The 18,944-nt window shown below is 35.5% G+C and overlaps 1 protein-coding gene across 2 annotated transcripts in view; it reads left to right on the forward strand.

Moving 5' to 3' along the window:
* PIBF1 (progesterone immunomodulatory binding factor 1) overlaps window positions 1-18,944 on the forward strand; it is a 233,993-nt gene that overhangs the window by 7,932 nt on the left and 207,117 nt on the right. For both annotated transcript variants that reach the window (XM_017523632.2, XM_037736793.1), the window contains exons 3-5: window positions 355-455; window positions 3,324-3,522; window positions 5,857-5,976. In XM_017523632.2, the coding sequence (XP_017379121.1) occupies window positions 355-455; window positions 3,324-3,522; window positions 5,857-5,976 (420 nt within the window). The remainder of the gene's footprint in view (window positions 1-354; window positions 456-3,323; window positions 3,523-5,856; window positions 5,977-18,944) is intronic.

Below are 18,944 nucleotides of genomic sequence, written 5' to 3' on the forward strand. Positions count from 1 at the left end.
GCTGTAGTACAGTGGCAAGATTATGGCTCACTGCAGCCTTAATCTCCTGGGCTCAAGGGATCCTCCCACCTCAGCCTCCCAAGTAGTTGAGACTGTCGGCACACATCACCACATGCAGCTAATTTTAAAAATTGTTTTGTGGAAATGAGGTCTCACTTTGTTACCCAGGCTGATCTGAACTCCTTAACCTCCCAAAGTGCTGGAATTACAGTCCCCTGTGACTGGTCCCTCTGTCCATTTTTAGCCTGTTTCTTTTAAGTGTTTTTAAAATATGTTTACTATGGAAACTGAAAGTTTTTCTTTATGACAGATTTGAAAATTTTACATATAATTTACCTCTTTCTCTTTATTAAGATTGAAGAATTGGAGGAGAAACTTAATGATGCACTTCACCAGAAGCAGCTGCTGTCATTGAGATTAGACAACCAATTGACTTTTCAACAGAAAGATGCCAGGTAAGAAAACTTAAAATATATATATATATATATATATATGTTTAGTAATTTTATTGCCTGTACATGTTTGTGATTGTAAGCTAAAATAGAAAAATTTTAAGTCAGAGATAGCAAGAATTTTTACATCTAGACTACAAAAAAAGTAGGATACTTGATACAGTACATAAAATACTGAAAGTCAAAATTCAACATTCATTCAACAAATATTGGTCAGTGTAAACAGTGTATGACGAAGGAAGCTCTCTAAAGCGACCACCATTAACCTTTCTTCTATTACTCAACATACTGATTGATTCTCATGGCGAGTTGGACTGTCCTGGCTTGAAGTGCTTTCTATTATGCCTGCATACTTTCTCAAGCTCAGTTGTGGGCTTATCAAAAGTCTGTTGTTTATTCCCAAATATGCCTATGGCAATTATACTTATTTAACTTAATTAAACATTATGTAAACAATGACATAAATTCTTTGGAAAGTTTCAATAAAAGGAACTTTTAAATTATGAAGTTAAATATAATCAACACAAATTTAAAGATTGAGCGCAAATATCAAACAGATCCATAAAAGATACCTTCATAGATTTCTTGGTAAATGTCTTTTAGGATCTCATGCTATTGTAAAGAAATTGAACTTGGAAATTATAAATGATGATTTACACACACACACAAAAATACCTCTGTATTCAAGATATCTGACTCCTATATAAAAATGTAAATGTTTATTTCTATTTCTATGTTTTAATTAGAGGTAAATGTGTAAAATAGGTGTATTTTCTCTTTTTAAGATTTTACTACTTAACTGATATTGTAAAAAATTATCAGACCTTTTGTCACCCACTATAACATTAGATTAGTGGATCTCAAACTTCAGTATATATCAGAAACACCTGGAGGGCTTGTTAAAAAAGACTACTGTATCCCACCCTCAGAGATTCTAATTTTAGGTAAGTCCTGAGAATTTGCATTTTTACCAAGTTCCCAGGTGATACAGATATTGCTGGCCCAGGACCAATACTTTGAGAACCAAGGCATTCAATAATAGGCCTTCTATTCTAATTGTATAAGACAAACATTAGATTGAATGATGCTGCTAAGAGGGCAGTTAGGAGTCTACTGTAGTAAAACTCTTGATAGCTGATGGTGGTAAAAAAAAAAAAAATAGTGGGACTCTGAATATATTTTGGAGGCAGAGCTGATGAATTCAGTGTGAGGCTTAAGAGAAAAGGGGGAGTCAAGGATTGCACCAACAGTTTTGGCTTGAACAAATGAAAAAATTGAGTTTCTGTCAGCTAAGAAGGAAGAAATCATAGTAGAAAAGGTTTTGTGGGTAAAAAGCAGGAGTTCAGTTTGGGACATGTTAAGTTCGAGTTTTCTTGTTAGAAATCCATGTGGAGGTATATGAAAAGCTGGTCTAGTGGTACTAATCTGGGGATCATCAGGTTATAGACAGTATTCAAGTCATGAGACTAGATGAATTCCCCAAGGAGGAGTGTGTACTGACAGAGAAGGGGACCAAGCACTCCAACATTAAGACAAAGCAGAAATGGAGACTGAGAAGGAACTACAGTAAAATAGAAGAAAAATGAACAGTGTATCTTGGTATCCAAGTGTGGTATCTTGGAAGGCAGGTGATGAAAATGTATCAAGGAAAGATAAATAAGTTGTGTCAAGTGCTACCATTAGATCATGGGTGAAAAGAACTAAGAATTGATCATTTGCAATTTAGATGTCATTGAGATTTCGTTAGAGACAGTAAAAATATGATTGCCATGGGTTTAAGAGGAAAGGATTTGGAGACAGCAGGTATAGACAACTTTTGAGCAGGTTTGCTCCAAGGGGTAGCTAACAAAGGGGGAAGTGCAATGGGGTCAGGAGTTGTGATTTTGTTTGTTCATTTGTTTTAAAATTGAAATAAAAGCAGATTTGTCTGTTAATGGATTGATATACTAGGGAAGGAGAAAATCAGCAATATGATTTGACTGTGTCCCCACCCAAATCTCATCTTGAATTGGAGTTCCCATAATTCCTAATTCCCTTGGAGGGACCCGATGAGAGGTACTTGAATAATGGAGGTGGTCTTTCCCATGCTGTTCTCATGATAGTGAATAAGTCTCACAAGGTCTGGTGGTTTCATAAATAGGAGCTCCTCTGCACAAGCCCTCTTGTCTGCCAGTATGTAAGACTGCCTTTGCTTCTCCTTTGCCTTCTGCCATGATCGTGAGGCCTCCCCCCACATGTGGAACTGTGAGTCCATTAAACCTCTTTCCTTTATAAATTATCTAGTCTTGGGTATGTCTTTTTAGCAGGATGAGAACAGACTAATAACATCAGATTGTCCCTTCTTGATCAGAATCTTTCATTAGGCAACTAAGAATAATGTCTGCTACATGTATTCTTTGAGAATGGTGAGTATGTGCAGATTACTGTTTTCATTACCTCATTGGTTGAGTGAATACTTTATGGTGGTTCATTCTTACCATCTTAAAGAGATATCCTTGAAGTGTCAGGATAAAAGGGAAATGAAAATTACTTGGTAAGTAGAGTCCTTGATGTTTAACAATAAACCTTAAGCAGAAGAAATATATAATTTTATAATTTGAATTTCTGAAATAATTTTTTAAGAATATCAAATCTCTGTTTAATAGTTTATATGGCTACACATTTAATAATTAGTATGGAATTGTTGTTTCATATTTAACTGGTTAATATGAGTAAGTAAGCATTTAGCTGGAGTTAGTAAATAAGCATTTAGGTGGATCCAAAAATACTATCAGGCTTTGAGAACTTTATGTTGCTATAAATAGGAAACTATGAGAAAATTAAATATCGAAAACTTTTTTAAGGCCTCCCATAAATTCTCTCCTAATGTAGCAAATATCAAGAATTAATGAAACAAGAAATGGAAACCATTTTATTGAGACAGAAACAACTAGAAGAGACTAATCTTCAGCTAAGAGAAAAAGCTGGAGATGTTCGTCGAAACCTGCGTGACTTTGAGTTGACAGAAGAGCAGTATACTAAATTAAAAGCTTTTCCTGAAGATCAGCTTTCTATTCCTGAATATGTATCTGTAAGTATCTTATATCCCTTTTTAAATACTACATATATTTTTAGACTAAAATTTAATATTTATATAGTAGCCATTACTTTTGTAGTACCAAATTGATACATTATTTTATGGCCATGGGTGGTGAATGATGCTTCGATCCAAATTTTAAAGGGTCATGACCATTGATCTCCAAAGTCAAGCAATACATAAGTTTCTGAAGTTAATAACTACATAGTCCATATAAATGAATCATCATAAACTGGTGGTTTCTTACATTCTCAAAATGAAAAATTATGAACAACAGATTAGTTGTTGCCAGGGGTTGGCTAGGGATAGTGGGAGAGAGGAGCTGGTGAGATTATAAAGGGATAGGATGAGAAAGAACTTTGTGGTGACAGATGAGCTCAGGATCTTGATTGCAGCTCTGGTTACACAAATCTAGAACAGCTAGGATTAATCTATGGCAGTGGTCTCAAGTATTTTGGTGTCAGCATTCATTTACACTCTAAAAATTATTGAGAACCCCAATGAGTGTTTGTTTATATGGGCTATATCTATCAAATTTACTGTACTAGCAATTTTAAGAAATTTTTTAAACACAAGAATATGTAAGCACACAATTCCATTGGCCTTAAGAGTGATATTGTCATCATACATCATGTAGCCGCTGGCAAATTCCACTGAAGAGTCATGAGAGAATGAGAATGAAACAGGGGGAAAAAAATCTTAGTCATTACTAGGAAAGTCATTTTGATCTTGTGTATTCCCTGAAAGGATCTCAGAGTGGCGAGCAGGTCAGAGTTGAGATCCTAAAACCATATGTTGAGAAGTGCTGATTTTTAATATATAGATGTCATTTTACCCTAAGAGGCTTGAATTTTTTCATCTGTAAAAAGGGTTAATAACAGTGTCTTTCAGTTGGCGCTAATTGTAAATATTAACTATGACTATGTATATAAAATACTTATGAGCATAGTGCTTAGAAGATAGTAAACTCATAAAATTGTTACCTGTTGTTTTTGCTAGAGTGGTGGTTGCTATTCTTGGTTCTCATTGGGAAAAGATTTCCAGATTATTGATGTCTGATAAAATGAAGTTACTTTTTGATCAGCTGTTTTTTTAAAAAAAAAAATGGCTCAAATACAGTTTTTCTGCCCAAAGTGTACTATCCAAAACAAATAAGTTGTTTTTGAGGCTTCATGTACAGTACATATAAACTATCCTACTGGGGGCAGTTACACATATTTTTGCTGTTTGGTTAATATTCCTTCTTATACCTTTTGTTGTCACAGACAGTATTATCCTTAACTAATTAATTATATGCAGATTCATGTTATTGAGGACTAATATTAAGATTTGCCTCCTACCAAATAATGGTATTCTTGTAATACAGTCATATATTAAGGAGTTTCAGATTGCATGCCCATATAATAAATATCCCCTAATTACTAATTTGCTGATGATATCTTAGTTTTATAGGACCTTGTCAGATGGAACACTTTACTGAGGTAGGATAGGAAAATTCCTCAAAGAGAAGTATGAGTGGAAAGAGAGACCTAAACTAAATGGAAGTAGTGACATGAAAGATGCCTCTTGATTCATTCTAGTTAGACTTCCACTACAGGGGCAGCAGTAAGTAAAGCTATGCTAAAAGCCTGGGATGAAAATAAAGAATAGACTTTACCTCTTCATCAAGTATTAATTGAGTACTTATTATATATTCAGGCATTGGAGAGAGAGCAGTGTATAAACCAGACAAAGATCCCTGCCCTCATGGAGCTTGTGTTGAAATGGAGCAACATAGCCGATAACTTAAAAGTTAAATAATGTAGACTATCTGTTTGTCAAAGGCGCTGTAGAGAAAAGAGCAGGGGTAAAAAATAGAGAGTGCTACTTTAAATTAGGTAGGGGAATCAGGGAAGGCTTTACTAGTAAGGTGATATTTGGTCAGAGACCTACAGGGAGACATGCATTTATATGGAGGAAGAACTTCTCTAGCAGAGGAAACAGCAAGAGCACGATTCCTGAACATTTGTGATATGTTCCAGAAGTTTACAAGCAGATAGTGTGGAGTGAGCAGTAGTAGATGAGTAGTAATGGAGTGTCAGTAGAAGGGAGGAGAGACTGTCAAAGGTAGGAAGTTATAAGTCATCGGATTTTAATGATGACTTGAGGGAAGTTAATTGAACATTAAGGCTTGGTATAAAGTATTAGTGGCTAGGGTTCATTAATGTCTGTCTTGTTTTAGTTTTGTAAATATTTCTCTTCGTTATTGATAAATGAGAGCACTACAAATTAGCCAGTTTTCATTAATTTGGATTTAAGATTGCTTATTAATTTAATTTCTTTTTCAAGGTTCGGTTCTATGAACTAGTGAATCCATTAAAAAAGGAAATCTGTGAACTGCAAGTGAAAAGGAACATCCTAGCAGAAGAATTAAGTGCAAACAAAGACCAACTGAAGCAGCTGACAGAGGTGTGTATGGTTTTGATTGCTGGTGGGAGAAGGCTTCAACTTTTTCTGTAGAGTCCCTCAGATTTGTGATAAGGAATATAAAAGTCAGTGATTGAAAAGCTGGACTATGGGATGGTGACTGCTGCAGTTCTTCGTAAGTAATGGAAAGGAGGTTAAATTGGAAGTAGTCATCTTAAAAATTGACAAGATAAGTCTGTGTTATTGATGTGTCTCATGGTTGAGCTTTTATTGTTGCAAGTCATTTTTATAATCAACTGCTTTTGAAATCCTAATATGGGCTCTATCTGAAAATTGCTATCTATATTCAGATGAGGCACATGCACATAGAATTTATTTAGTAATTTGTCTCTATTTCTAACATCACTTTCTCATGAAGTTTAGGCAAGAAACGAGAAATGTAGGCCAAGATATGCAGGGGATCTCTTGCAAGTGCCATAAGAAAGAAGAAAAGGAGAATACTTTTACTTTGAACTAAGGTGACTCATAGGTTCTGGTTTACCTAAGACTGTTGCCATTATTCCTGTGAATAAATATTAATAGCACCCTTTTATTTTCAACAGTATCTTAGCCTAGACAATGAGTATAGTCATCATAATTAACATTTATATAGAAGGGTAGACTAATCATTAACTTGGTTATATTATTGACCAGATATCCTAGAATACTATCTTATAGTCTGCTAAGAAAAAAATAATGGTAGATTGATTAATTCTACCATGTAACAGTTAGAAATGGGTGGCTGTTTTTCTTCAAAGATTTCATTATTCTGAAAGGAAAGCACTTACAGTTTATAAATAGAGTCTGCTGCAGTTCCTCATTACAAGTTAGCCTTGTTTGTGATAGGAAACAGAGCTACCATCCATTTATTATTTATTTGGCTTCTTTGTCAAATGCAGTTAACTCTCATAATACTTATTTGGAGCATGTATACTGATATTAGTATTAACCCCAGTGATGTGCATGATGCCGTGCTATGGTACTGGCAGTGAACCCAGGAGAGGCAATGTCTGCCCTTCGAGAGTTTAAATTCTAGTAGGTTAGAATTAGAACATTAGACAATATTTAAAAATAAGGAAAAAAGAACATTAGACAATATTTTGACACTCTCATTTACTGTGTGACCTTTACCAAGTCATTTAATGTTTCCTGTTCTGTCAAGTGGAGAAAATAGTAGTTTGTTCATTTATTTAATTGCATTGCCTGTGTTTCTGTTTCAGATTAAGAACATGATTTTAGTAAAGTTGCATACAAACATTTATGCCCTATTTTAAGGGCAGTTTTTAATCAATAATGTTATCTAGAAATAAATATAATTTCAGTTGTATCTTTGATGCTTCTCTTTGCTGCACTATTAGTCCTAGACAGAATTTACTTAAGTCTTACCATAGAACCAATATTACAGGCAAAGTAAGAAAGCTCAGCTTTGTTTCTCTCCTCTGAGGAGCAGTAACATCAGTAGGAGCAATTACAGGGGCAGACGTGTCCCTACTCCAAGCTTCAGTTGTTTTTTTTTTCTTCTCTTTGCGTGCCTTATTATGCAGGTAAACTGTTTTGCACATTTAGAAAGATCACTCAATTTTTGAAAAAATTCGTCTGTAGTCAAAATAGTGGAAAACAGAGAAGGCCTCAGTTTAGCCACTTTCTAATTTTGTAGTCTTGCGCAAATCATTTCTACTCTGTTGGTTCTGTAAAACGCCCAGGATGATTTTGGTGATACAGGGGTTATTGGGGAAGAGGCAGTTAGACAAGTTTTTAGAGTTGGTTCTATAGCACCTTATGGTACCTTAGCATCCCTCAAGGATGCTCTTATTGTGTAGTAGGAGGGCAAGAGGAGCTCCCTATCATTGTTTCTATCAAACCGTTTTTAAAATTACTTTAGTATTTGGGACTTCTCAGAGTGATTTCTCTTGAACACGGATTCCTAAGGCCATTCTTAGAGTTTGTGGTTTTTCTGCCCTGTCAAGGTACAGTTCAACTTACCAAACACTAGGAATAAAGTAAATATTTTTAAATAAAAAGCAAAACCAGTGTCATTAAACAGCTTTGTTTATTTATTTAGACAGAGTCTTGCTCTGTTGCCCCAGCTCGAGTGCAGTGGTGGGATCTCTGCTCACTGCAACCCCCACCTCCTGTGTTCAAGCGATTCTCATGACTCAGCCTCCCAAGTAGCTGGGCTTACAGGCATGCGCCACCACACCTGACTAGTTTATATATTTTTAATAGAGATAGCGTTTAACCATGTTGGCCAGATTGGTTTGAAATTCCTGGCCTCAAGAGATCCACCTGCCTTGGCCTCCCAAAGTGCTGGATTACAGGTGTGAACCACCGTGTCTGGCTGAACAGCTTATTTTAAATAAAAGACCTTTTATGTAAGGATGTAGTAAGCATTAAATAGTAGTACTCAATATTAAAATAAATGTCACATATTCTGGAGTTTATTTTTTGAAATGATTCATTAAATTATTTACTACTATTGTATTATTTGAGGAATTAAAAGATATAGTTTGAGTTCCATCTCTGCAACTTGGTAATAATGTGATGATGTTGGATAAAATCTTAGTCCTGTCTGTCTCCCATCTTAACAGCTTCTCCATCTGTAAAATAGGGATGATAACATGTAACACCTAACACACATGATCATTATTATAAAGAATGAAATTAATTCAATAAATATGTATTGTGCATTCACTGTATGGCATGCATTATTCTTGGTACTTGGGATACCTCGTTAAATAAAACAGTAATCCCTGCCGTCATGGAGTTTATGTTTTTAAAGGATATCTTTTGGATGTATATTGTGTTTTAAACAGGAAAGCGAACAATAGCAAATGATGTAGTATGACAGAAAGTGATAACTGCAATATAGAAAAGAAAAAAAATAGTTCAAGATAAGGTGAATTGAGTGCTATGTGGAGAGCAGGAAAGAGAGCATTGTCAGAATTGTGTAAGGTTTGGCTAGTAGGTCTCATTAAGCAGCTTAAAAGTTTACAAAGCCTTGAGGAAGTGAGAAGGAGAACAAGGCTGTCTTCCTTGAGACAGCTCAGGGAAGAGCTTCTAGGTAGCAAGAATAGCCAATGCAAAGGCAAGCATGTACTTTGGTGTTTGTGGAATAGTGAGAAGGCCAATATGACTGGCATGCTTGAAGGGAGGAGAATAGTTGTAGTTAAGATCAGAGAGGTAGTGAGTCTGTTGAGGTCATCATACAGACTTTGATTTTAACCTTAAGCAAAATGAAATGTTGCAGGATTTTGGAAAGAGGTCTGACATGATCTGACATGTACAGTTGACTGTTGAACAACATGAGTTTGAACTGTGTAGGTTTATTTACACATAGGTTTTTTTTTTTTTTTTAGTAGATATACTGAAAAAAATTTTAGAAATTTGTAACAATTTGAAAAAACTCACAGATGAACTATGTAGCCTAGAAATATAGAAAAAAAATCAAGAAAAGGTTACATCATGAATGCATAAAATATACATAGATACTACATTTTATCATTTACTACCATAAAATTCACACAAATCTATTATCAAAAGTTAAAATTTGTCAAAACATGCATACAAACAGACCTTACAAGGTGCTATTTTCGGGAGAGAGAAATGTAAACAAACGTAAAAATGCAGTATTAAATCATAACTGCTTAAAATTAGCTGTAGTACATACTTTACTGCAGTAATAATTTCTTACCATCCTTCTGGCTATTCTGGTAAACTCAAGTGTTTGGGATATCCACTTAAAATGCTGTATGACGCTAATCATCTCCACGTGAGCAGTTCTCCAGTAAAATGTGAATCGCAATACAAAGTGATCTCTGGCAGTTCTGGCATATTGTTTTTCATCATGTTTAGTGCAGAACTGTAAGCCTTGAATAACTCCATGGGAGCCGTATAAAGTGTCACCAGTGATGCTGGAAGAGCTCTTAAGCAGCAGAGAAAATTTTTAACATTATAAGGAAAAGTTAAATTGCTTAAATTGCAGATTGAGGTCTGCATCTGTTGGGTTGCCTCCATTTTGGACAGACCATTAATCTTGTAAACAGATTGTGTAAAACTTAAAGCATCCATAATACAGTACAGTTCTGTGAATGTATTTTCTTAGGATTTTCTTAAAATTTTCTTTTCTCTAGCTTTTACTATGAGAAGACAGTATATGATACATATACAAAATATGTGCTAATAGACTATGTTATAGTAAGGCTTCCAGTCAACAGTAGACTGTTTGTAGTTAAGTTTTCAGGGAGTCAGAAGTCACATGGGGTTTTTTTTTTTTTTGACTGTATGGAGGTTGGTACCCCCAGCCCCTGTATTGTTCAAGCGTCAAGTCTATTTAAGGTATCAGTCTGACGGGCACATAGTAGACCATCAACAAACATTTTGTTGATTGCATTTCTTTTAATGAGTATTTTAAAACTTTCTTATTGTCCTGGATAATGTTTTTTTAAAGAAAAATTTTTTAAAAATAGACTGTAGAGCTATTTAAAAAAAATAGACTGTACAGCTATTATAAGGATGGAAATAAGGAGACTTGTTAAGAGGCTGTTGTAATCTAGGTGAGAGATGATTGTGCTTCAGATCTAGGTGGTGGTAGTGCAAGTGGTAGATTCAGGATTTATTTTAAAAGTGGAGTCAATAGAAAAAAGGTAGAGTCATGAATTGGATGGAGGATGTTAAAGAAAGATAGGAGTCAAATTAACGCTTTAAAATGTTGGTTTGAATAACTGGAAGGATAGATTTCTGTTCAGCTGAGATTAGGTCGTGAATGAAGCCAACTTGAGTGCAAAAGAGTGTGTGGATCTTAGACATGTTGAGTTTGAGAGATGTGTTGGATGTACAGTCGAAGATATGTGGATGTACAGGTGTGAACTTTAGAGGATATACATTTAAGAGTCATCAGCATTAAGATGATATTTAAAGCCAGGATGAGATTACCAGAGGAGAGTGAGTGTAGACAAGAGAAGAGGACCACAGCTTGAACTCCAGGGCACTTCAACATTGAAATGTGGGAGAGAAGATGAGGAGTTACTAGTGAAAAATAGGGAAATTAAGAGAATTTTATGTCCTGGAAATCAAAGGGCAAAAGTTTGTCAAGGAAAAGAGAGTGATCAGCTGTTTCAAATACTGTTGATAGGTGCAGTTAGGTGAAGACTGAGAATTGACATTGTATTTAACAAGGTCGTTGAGAACCTTGTCAAGAGTTATTCTGGAGAAGGAGTGGGGTCAACAGTTTGATTACAGTGTGTGAGAGTGAATGGGAGGAAGTAAATTGAATATAGAGTGTAGACAACTCTTACTAATATTCCTGTGTAGAAGAACAAAGAGAGTTGGCAACTACAGAAAACATAAGAGTCAGGTAAGGCTTTTTTTTCCCCTTAAAATTGGAGAGATCACAGCTTATGTACTTAAAATCACATTGTAATCATAAAAATTTTCTCATTGTCAACAATGGCAGATGGACATTCATGTAATTGTCAACCAACAGTGTAGGCAGTACTGTTGGATACCCAGTTATAATTATGTTTAAGACTTCCCACGGGGCCAGGTGTGGTGGCTCACGCCTGTAATCCAAGCACTTTGGAGGCCAAGGTGGGCGGATCACCTGAGGTCGGGAGTTCGAGACCAGCCTGACAAACATGGTGAAACCCTGTCTTTAAAAAAAAAAAAAAAGGCTCCCACATTAGTGCCATTCATGTAATAAAAAGAGTCATCTATATTTGGGGCATTTTCAATAATACATACTTCTGTAATTATATTTGGGGAAACGATTAGAACATAGGGGTGTTTGTTGATTGAATTATTCCTGATGAGTTCTGTGGGACATTCTTAATATCTAGATAGTGGTTTAAAAAATAATTTCATTAGTAAAATGAAATAATTTATCTCTTAATAGCTAAGATTTTAATTATGTCACAGAAAGTTGAGTTTCCATTTAAAAAGCAACTGAAGAATATATTTATAACTGGGTAAGGAAGATAGAGAATGTTATGATTACTAGAGGAGGGTTTATAAAAAAATCTGGGTTATTTAAATAGGGCTGGGGGAAGTTGAAGAGGTGATTGGACACTGTCAGGTTACTGAGGTTCAGTTGTCATCAGTGAGAACCACTGTCTTTAGGACTTTTAAAACTAATCACAAGCCCCTAATTTGTGAAAGTGCTAAATGAAATTATCAGTTTTTCAGTTGAAGATTTCTGTTTTTTCTTCTATTACTTGGAATGTTCTTATTTGAGTGCTTTTTACCCAGTGGTATTTCATATTTCTTTCCTCTTCAGTCTGTGGGCTACGTATGTGATCCCTATTATTGGTGGCCTAAAGCAGGCAATAGAAACACAGAAATGCCCATCATATCCAAAGGAAGTAGCAAGAACGTTTCAACTTTTCCAATGGTGTCATTAATTTTAAGTTTCTTGACCCAAAAGAGTAAATTTTCCTTTTAACTATAGTGGGAGAAAAAATTATATATTTTCCTCATCCATTGCAAAGTTTCTGACTGAGACCCCAATAATAAAAGGGTAACAACAGAAAAGCATAACAAATTTATATATAAATTTACATGTAAACATAAATTTTACATGACATGGGAACCTTCAGAAATGAAGACTAAAAGACACCGGGAGAATGTATTTTTGTGGACAGTCATGCATAAGTATGATTGGAAGACAAAACAATGTGATCTGATGGTAATCAACTGGGAGAATTTAGCAAGGCTTTTTTGTTCATATTCTTCTTGGCCTCTCTGTGTGACATCCCTTCCCATTGGGTATAGGGCAGGACACCTGTTACCTTAGGGGAGAGAGGAGGGAGAAAGAGAGTGACCTTCCTAGGTTCGATGACTTGCTTCAAGGGAGAAAGGGCCAAGGGAAATTTTTTTTTTTCAGTGGCCCACTTGAAGAGAGATGGGTTGGGAGAAAGACAGAGAAACCTCCCTGTCCCTGCAGTTTTCTTAATTTCCTTCAGGTTAAAATATTCAGTATGCCAGGGTGCCGTATTTTGAGGTATCTGTTCTAAGTTCTAACAGAGGAATAAATATTGTATTTTGTAGTGAATAAATAGAGAATATATCCAGTGAAAGTGTGTTCACTGATTCCGTTTTCCTAAATTAGACAAAAAAAAGGAAGTGTTACTTTGTTCAAAAAGCGGTAAGATACACTACCATAGTAAGTCTTAGGACAAGGTCCATGATATGAATAACTGCAACCACTATAAAGTTACTAATTTTTTTTTTTTTTTTTTTTTGAGCCAGATTCTCACTCTTGTCACCTAGGCTGGAGTGCAGTGGCACGATCTTGGCTCACTGCAACCTCTGCTTTCTGAGTTCAAGTGATTCTCCTGACTCAGCCTCCCGAGTGGCTGGGATTACAGGCACCCACCACCATGCCCAGCTAATTTTTGTATTTTTAGTAGAAACAAGGTTCGCTATGTTGGCCAGCCTGGTCTCCATCTCCTGAACTCAGGTGATCTGCCCACCTCAACCTCCCAAAGTGTTGGGATTGTAAGTGTAAGCTACTGCACCCAGCCTGAAGTTACTAATTTTTAATAAGACATGACTCAGATTTTTCATATGGCACTATTCAAAAGCTTTTCATACAGTGATTCAACAAATATTTTATTCTTTAACTCACATATTTAAGGTTCGACATTTTAAGATAAATGACATTAGTCTTATTAATGACTTTATGTAATTTTAAAGTTGGATAAAATATAAGCTTTGGGGAAAAAAACATGACTGGATAGTATTCATCCAAGAATTTTTAGGGACTTAAAGGATGAACCTGAATCTGCAGCACATGTATAATATTGTTATCGAATAGAACACTTGGAGTAGGTATAGTTGCTGGAAAGCTGGTAAATTGCCTGCCTGACTCTAGAAACTAAGGAACCCCAAATTGAAAGCTGATAAAACATACTTCTATGCTTACTGAGCTTTCCTAATGCATGATGATTAGGATCAGTGAATACTTAGGCAAGTTAAACCTACCGGGAAAGGTCAACAGAGTTGTATAAATGGATATATTATATTTCACATGTCTATAAAGAGAAAATAGTGAACAAATTACAATTACATAGACTTTCAAAAACCCATTGACAGGGTTTTAAATTCTGGTTTTTAAAACTTGGCAGACTTAAAAAATTACAGTTAAAAACATAACGTTAAATTTACTATTTAACCATTTTAATGTATACAATTCAGTAGTGTCAAGTATAGTCACATTGTTGTGCTGCAGATCTCTAATACTTTTGTATCTTGCAACACGGAAACACAGTACCCATTAGACACTAATTCTCCCTCTCTCCTCCCCCTAGTCATTGGTAACCATTTTTAAACTTTGTTTCTATGATTTTTATTACTTTAGATTCTTCACATGAGTAGAATCCTACAGTATTTGTCCCTTTGTGATTGGTTTATTTAAGTTAGCATAATGCCCTCAAGGTTTATGCATGTTGTAGCACATGACAGAGTTTTTTTCTTTTTTAAGGTTGCATATTCCATTATGTACATATACTACATTTTAAAAAATCTAATCATCTGTATATAGATATCTGAATTGCTTCTACCTCTTGGCAGAAATGGACAGACTTTGTAAGAAGTGTTATCATGAATTCTCAAGGAATTGTTTTCTCTTTAGTAGTTAAAGGATAACACCCCCCCCCAAAAAAAAGGCATAAAAAGGAACTAAATGAAGAATGAAAATGGAAGTATTCTTCAGATATAACTGTTAAGTTCAATCTTTTTCAATATTTGAGATTTTAACACATTTATTGGGCTGGATGTGGTGGCTCACGCCTGTAATCACAGCACTTTGGGAGGCCAAAGTGGGGAGATCACCTGATGTCAGGAGTTTGAGACCAGCCTGGCTAACATGGCAAAACGCTGTCTCTACTAAAAATACACAAGTTAGCCAGGTGTTGTGGCAAACACCTGTAGTCCTAGCTATTCGGGAGGCCAAGACAGGAGAATCACTTGATTCCACCAGGAGGTGGAGGTTGCAGTGAGCTGGGATTGTGCCACTGCACTCCAGCCTGGGTGGGAGAGTAAGACTCTATCTCAGAAAAGAAAAATGTAATACATTTATTGACGAGGAATCACAAAGTATGGTCTCAAGTTTATAGACAGTAAAGTTTTTCTGAGAAGTGGAACACCAAACTAGTAGGTCAAATTGGAGGAAGTTCTCAAAAGATAAGTGGGCTGATTACAAATGAATGTGTTTTCTTTTTTATAACTAGCAATCAGCTTATATTCCCAAAATTAGCATGTTCAAAATCTGCCCCAGAGTATAATTTTTTGTCATTTTATTATAGAAATTTTCAAAGATAACTTGAATTTTACAGTGACACAGTACATTATCGCTTTCTGCCATTAACATATCTATTGTATTTGTCTTACCGAATATCTCTCCATCTATCACTGAACTTTTTTTTCCATTTGTCAGTAATTCTGTCTTTTAATTGCTGAGTGATATTACATTGAATGACTATAGTTATTTTCCAGTTAATGGGCATTTGAGTTATTTCCAATTTAAAGACTTTACAAACAAAGCTGCTGAGAACATTTGAGTATGGTTTTTTTTGTGGACGTATGTTTTTGTTTCGATTAAGTGCTTAAGTGTGGAATTTTTTACTTCTATAATTTCATTTTGGTTGTTTATAACAGCTTTTATTTCTCTGCTATTTGTTTGCTTATTATGAACATATTTTCCTTTATACCACTGAGAATTGTTAAAATTGGAGCTTTCAAATTCTTTTTTTTTTTTTTGAGACGGAGTTTCACTCATGCTACCCAGGCTGGAGTGCAATGGCACGATCTCGGCTCACCGCAACCTCCGCCTCCTGGGTTCAGGCAATTCTCCTGCCTCAGCCTCCTGAGTAGCTGGGATTACAGGCACGCGCCACCATGCCCAGCTAATGTTTTGTATTTTTAGTAGAGACGGGGTTTCACCATGTTGACCAGGATGGTCTCGATCTCTTGACCTCATGATCCACCTGCCTCGGCCTCCCAAAGTGCTGGGATTACAGGCTTGAGCCACCGCGCCCGGCCTCAAATTCTTGTCTGCTAATTCCAAACACTGGGCCACCTTGGAGTTGGTCTCTGTTGTCTTTTCTTTTAGAAATGAGTCACATATTCCTGTTTCTTCAGATGTCAAGTAACTTAAAATTGTTTATTTACACCATCAAGTAAATGTAAATGAGAACATTGTGATTATTATGTTGCTGAGACTCTGCATTTTATGTACCTCTAAACAGTGATGATGTTTTGTTTTAGCAGGAAATTAAACTGGCTATCCTCAGGTAGTATACTGTGTCTGTTGGGCAGTTCAAATTTCAGTTCAGTATTTTGGTCTTAGTAGGCCTGCTTAGAGTCTGTCCTACACATGTGTTGTTCAGAGGGTAGCCAACTTAGGCAGAAATTACCCACAGAATTCAGTTTCCCCTCACTGACTGTCTCTGAAATTTCCTACTCAGTTGGAGCAGCCTCAGTTCCCATAAACTCTTCTGATTCTCCAACCTAGAAGAACCAAAGATTTTCTAATACACCTTGATCCATCCAATCTGGCACAGAATGGGACTGGCCTCAAGCTAAGCGCTATTAAACAAAAGCAAAAAATGCCAGGAAACTCACCTAAATCCTGAAAATGATAGTAGTAATGACAACTCCATAGTGGTTTACTAAGAGAAACTAAGGTACCTGAGTTTTGAGATTGGCAATTAAGAAAACAAACTGCCATTTTACTTAAAAAGTTTGTTCTCTGCAGGGAGTTCATAAATCTGGGAAAAGAAAAAAATTACTCTTAGTTTTAGCATTTTACTTTATGGATCTTTCTTGTCCAAAATGGTCTTAAGTTTTTTCTTGCCACTTGGTGGCAGTATATGTCCATTTTTTTTATTTTTATTTTTTTTTTTAATTAAACCTGTTTGGGGCTATTTGGAAAATCTGGTTATTTTTGACCTAGAGGCGCAAAGCTTTACATTTATTGCTTATTTTCATTTATATTGTTTATTTCATATAAAATGCCTGCAATCAATCAGGTAGGATCTTTTTCTAGTAAAATTTAATGTATTTAGAACTTAGAGAGTAGAATATCAAAACAAAAATTTGTGTTCCATAATATGTATTCAGATATGTCTCAATTATTGCACTAATTTCATAGTTATGCCTACCAGAAATATTGAGAATTTTAAATTCTGTTAAAACCACATTAAATCATTAAAGCCACACAGTTACACGGTTGATTTGACTCTGCTTTTGTTCATATGAGATGAAAACTGTTTTAGAAATTTAATAGAATGTGATTTTTTTTTTTTTTTTTTTTTTTGAGATGGATTTTCCACTCTTGTTGCCTAGGCTTTAGTGCAATGGCACAATCTTGGCTCACTGCAACCTCCACCTCCCAGGCTCAAGCAGTTCTCCTGCCTCAGCCTCCCGAGTAGCTGGGATTACAGGCATGCACCGCCATGCCCAGCTAAGTTTTGTATTTTTAGTAGAAACGAGTTTCACTATGTTGGTCAGGCAGGTCTCAAACTCCTGACCTCAAGTGATCCACCCAGCTCGGCTTCCCAAAGTGCTGAGATTACGGGCATGAGCCACCTTGCCTGGCCAAAATGTGATTCTTGACCTTTAAAAAGAAGTAACTCTTTCTAAAGTGCCAGTTTTAGTGGATTTCTGGGATATTCCTTTCTAATTTTTTTCCAGATCTTTAGTTATTTGGAAATAATGTCTAGATAGTATTATAACATTATAAAATACGGCTCATCTTTTACTTCGTCTGGAGTTTATTTACAAGTGTGAGTAATGTTTTAATTCTAGCATATTTTGAGCTGCATTATGTATATGATCTTGTGTTTGGTACTTTATGTTTATAAAAGTGCTTATAGATAACTTTATCTCCTACTTATGAATTTTCTCTATTAGCAGGTCAAAATTTTGGTTGATCACATGCATCTAAGCTGTATGTTGCTGTTTTGTTATTATAGAGTTAGTTCAGCATGCTTTTTCATTTCAAAAGGTTGTAATGTTAGAGATGCAGTGTAAGGTGTTAACAGCTTAATAAAGCTATTAAATTTCATGAGGAAATGGTGAAATATTTTTCTCTTGTGAGAACTTTGGTAACTGGGAAGCAAGAAGAGTTTTGTCAACATTACTTCCTTGTTTAGAAATGTAGTTACATTCTTTAAAAAATTCTGCAAGATTTTCTTAAGGTTCATCTTAAGTATTCATATGTAAGTAATTCAGTTAATTTTATTTGTATCAAAATGAGTTACTTCATTGATGAAATGTATTTGTTTATTAAAGTTTTTATATTTTAGGGGGTATTAACTGTTTTCTAAGATTTCTTTTTATCTTGTCCAAGTGATGAGCTTCAAGTTTTTTTTTATAAGGTGCATATTTATGATGATACCCATCAGTTATAATTATCCTAGATTGCTTAACAAATTTATTAGTAAACAATGATAGATTTGTCTCTTTATATTAAATTTAAATTTTACAAGCACTGCTTAAAATTTAGATTCATAGCCACATACATGGGTTCTACTTTGGTCTGTGGTTGAACTAAGAACCTCAATTTTTAATAAACAGTCCAAGATTCTAATGTGGCAGGTTCATGGACCATGACCACAAATCATTTTTTAAAGTTATTTTTTGTTAACTTATTGATTGAGGTAAAAAAACAAACAAAAACTTTGAATTATTAATTAAATTTCACGATTTGAAATTTATATATTGGCTGAGTGCTGTGGCTCATGCCTGTCATCCCAGCACTCTGGGTGGGAGGCCAAGGTGGGTGGATCACCTGAGGTCAGGAGTTTGAGACCAGCCTGAACATGGTAAAACGCCATCTCTACTAAAAATGTAAAAGTTAGCCGGGTGTGGTGGCAGGTGCCTGTAATCCCAGCTACTTGGGAGGCTGAGGCAGGAGAATAGCTTGAACCCAGGAGGCAAGGGTGCAGTGAGCCAAGATTGTGCCATTGCTCCCA

This window comes from Cebus imitator, unplaced genomic scaffold (assembly GCF_001604975.1).
Source record: "Cebus imitator isolate Cc_AM_T3 unplaced genomic scaffold, Cebus_imitator-1.0 Scaffold29, whole genome shotgun sequence".
NCBI lineage: Eukaryota > Metazoa > Chordata > Mammalia > Primates > Cebidae > Cebus > Cebus imitator.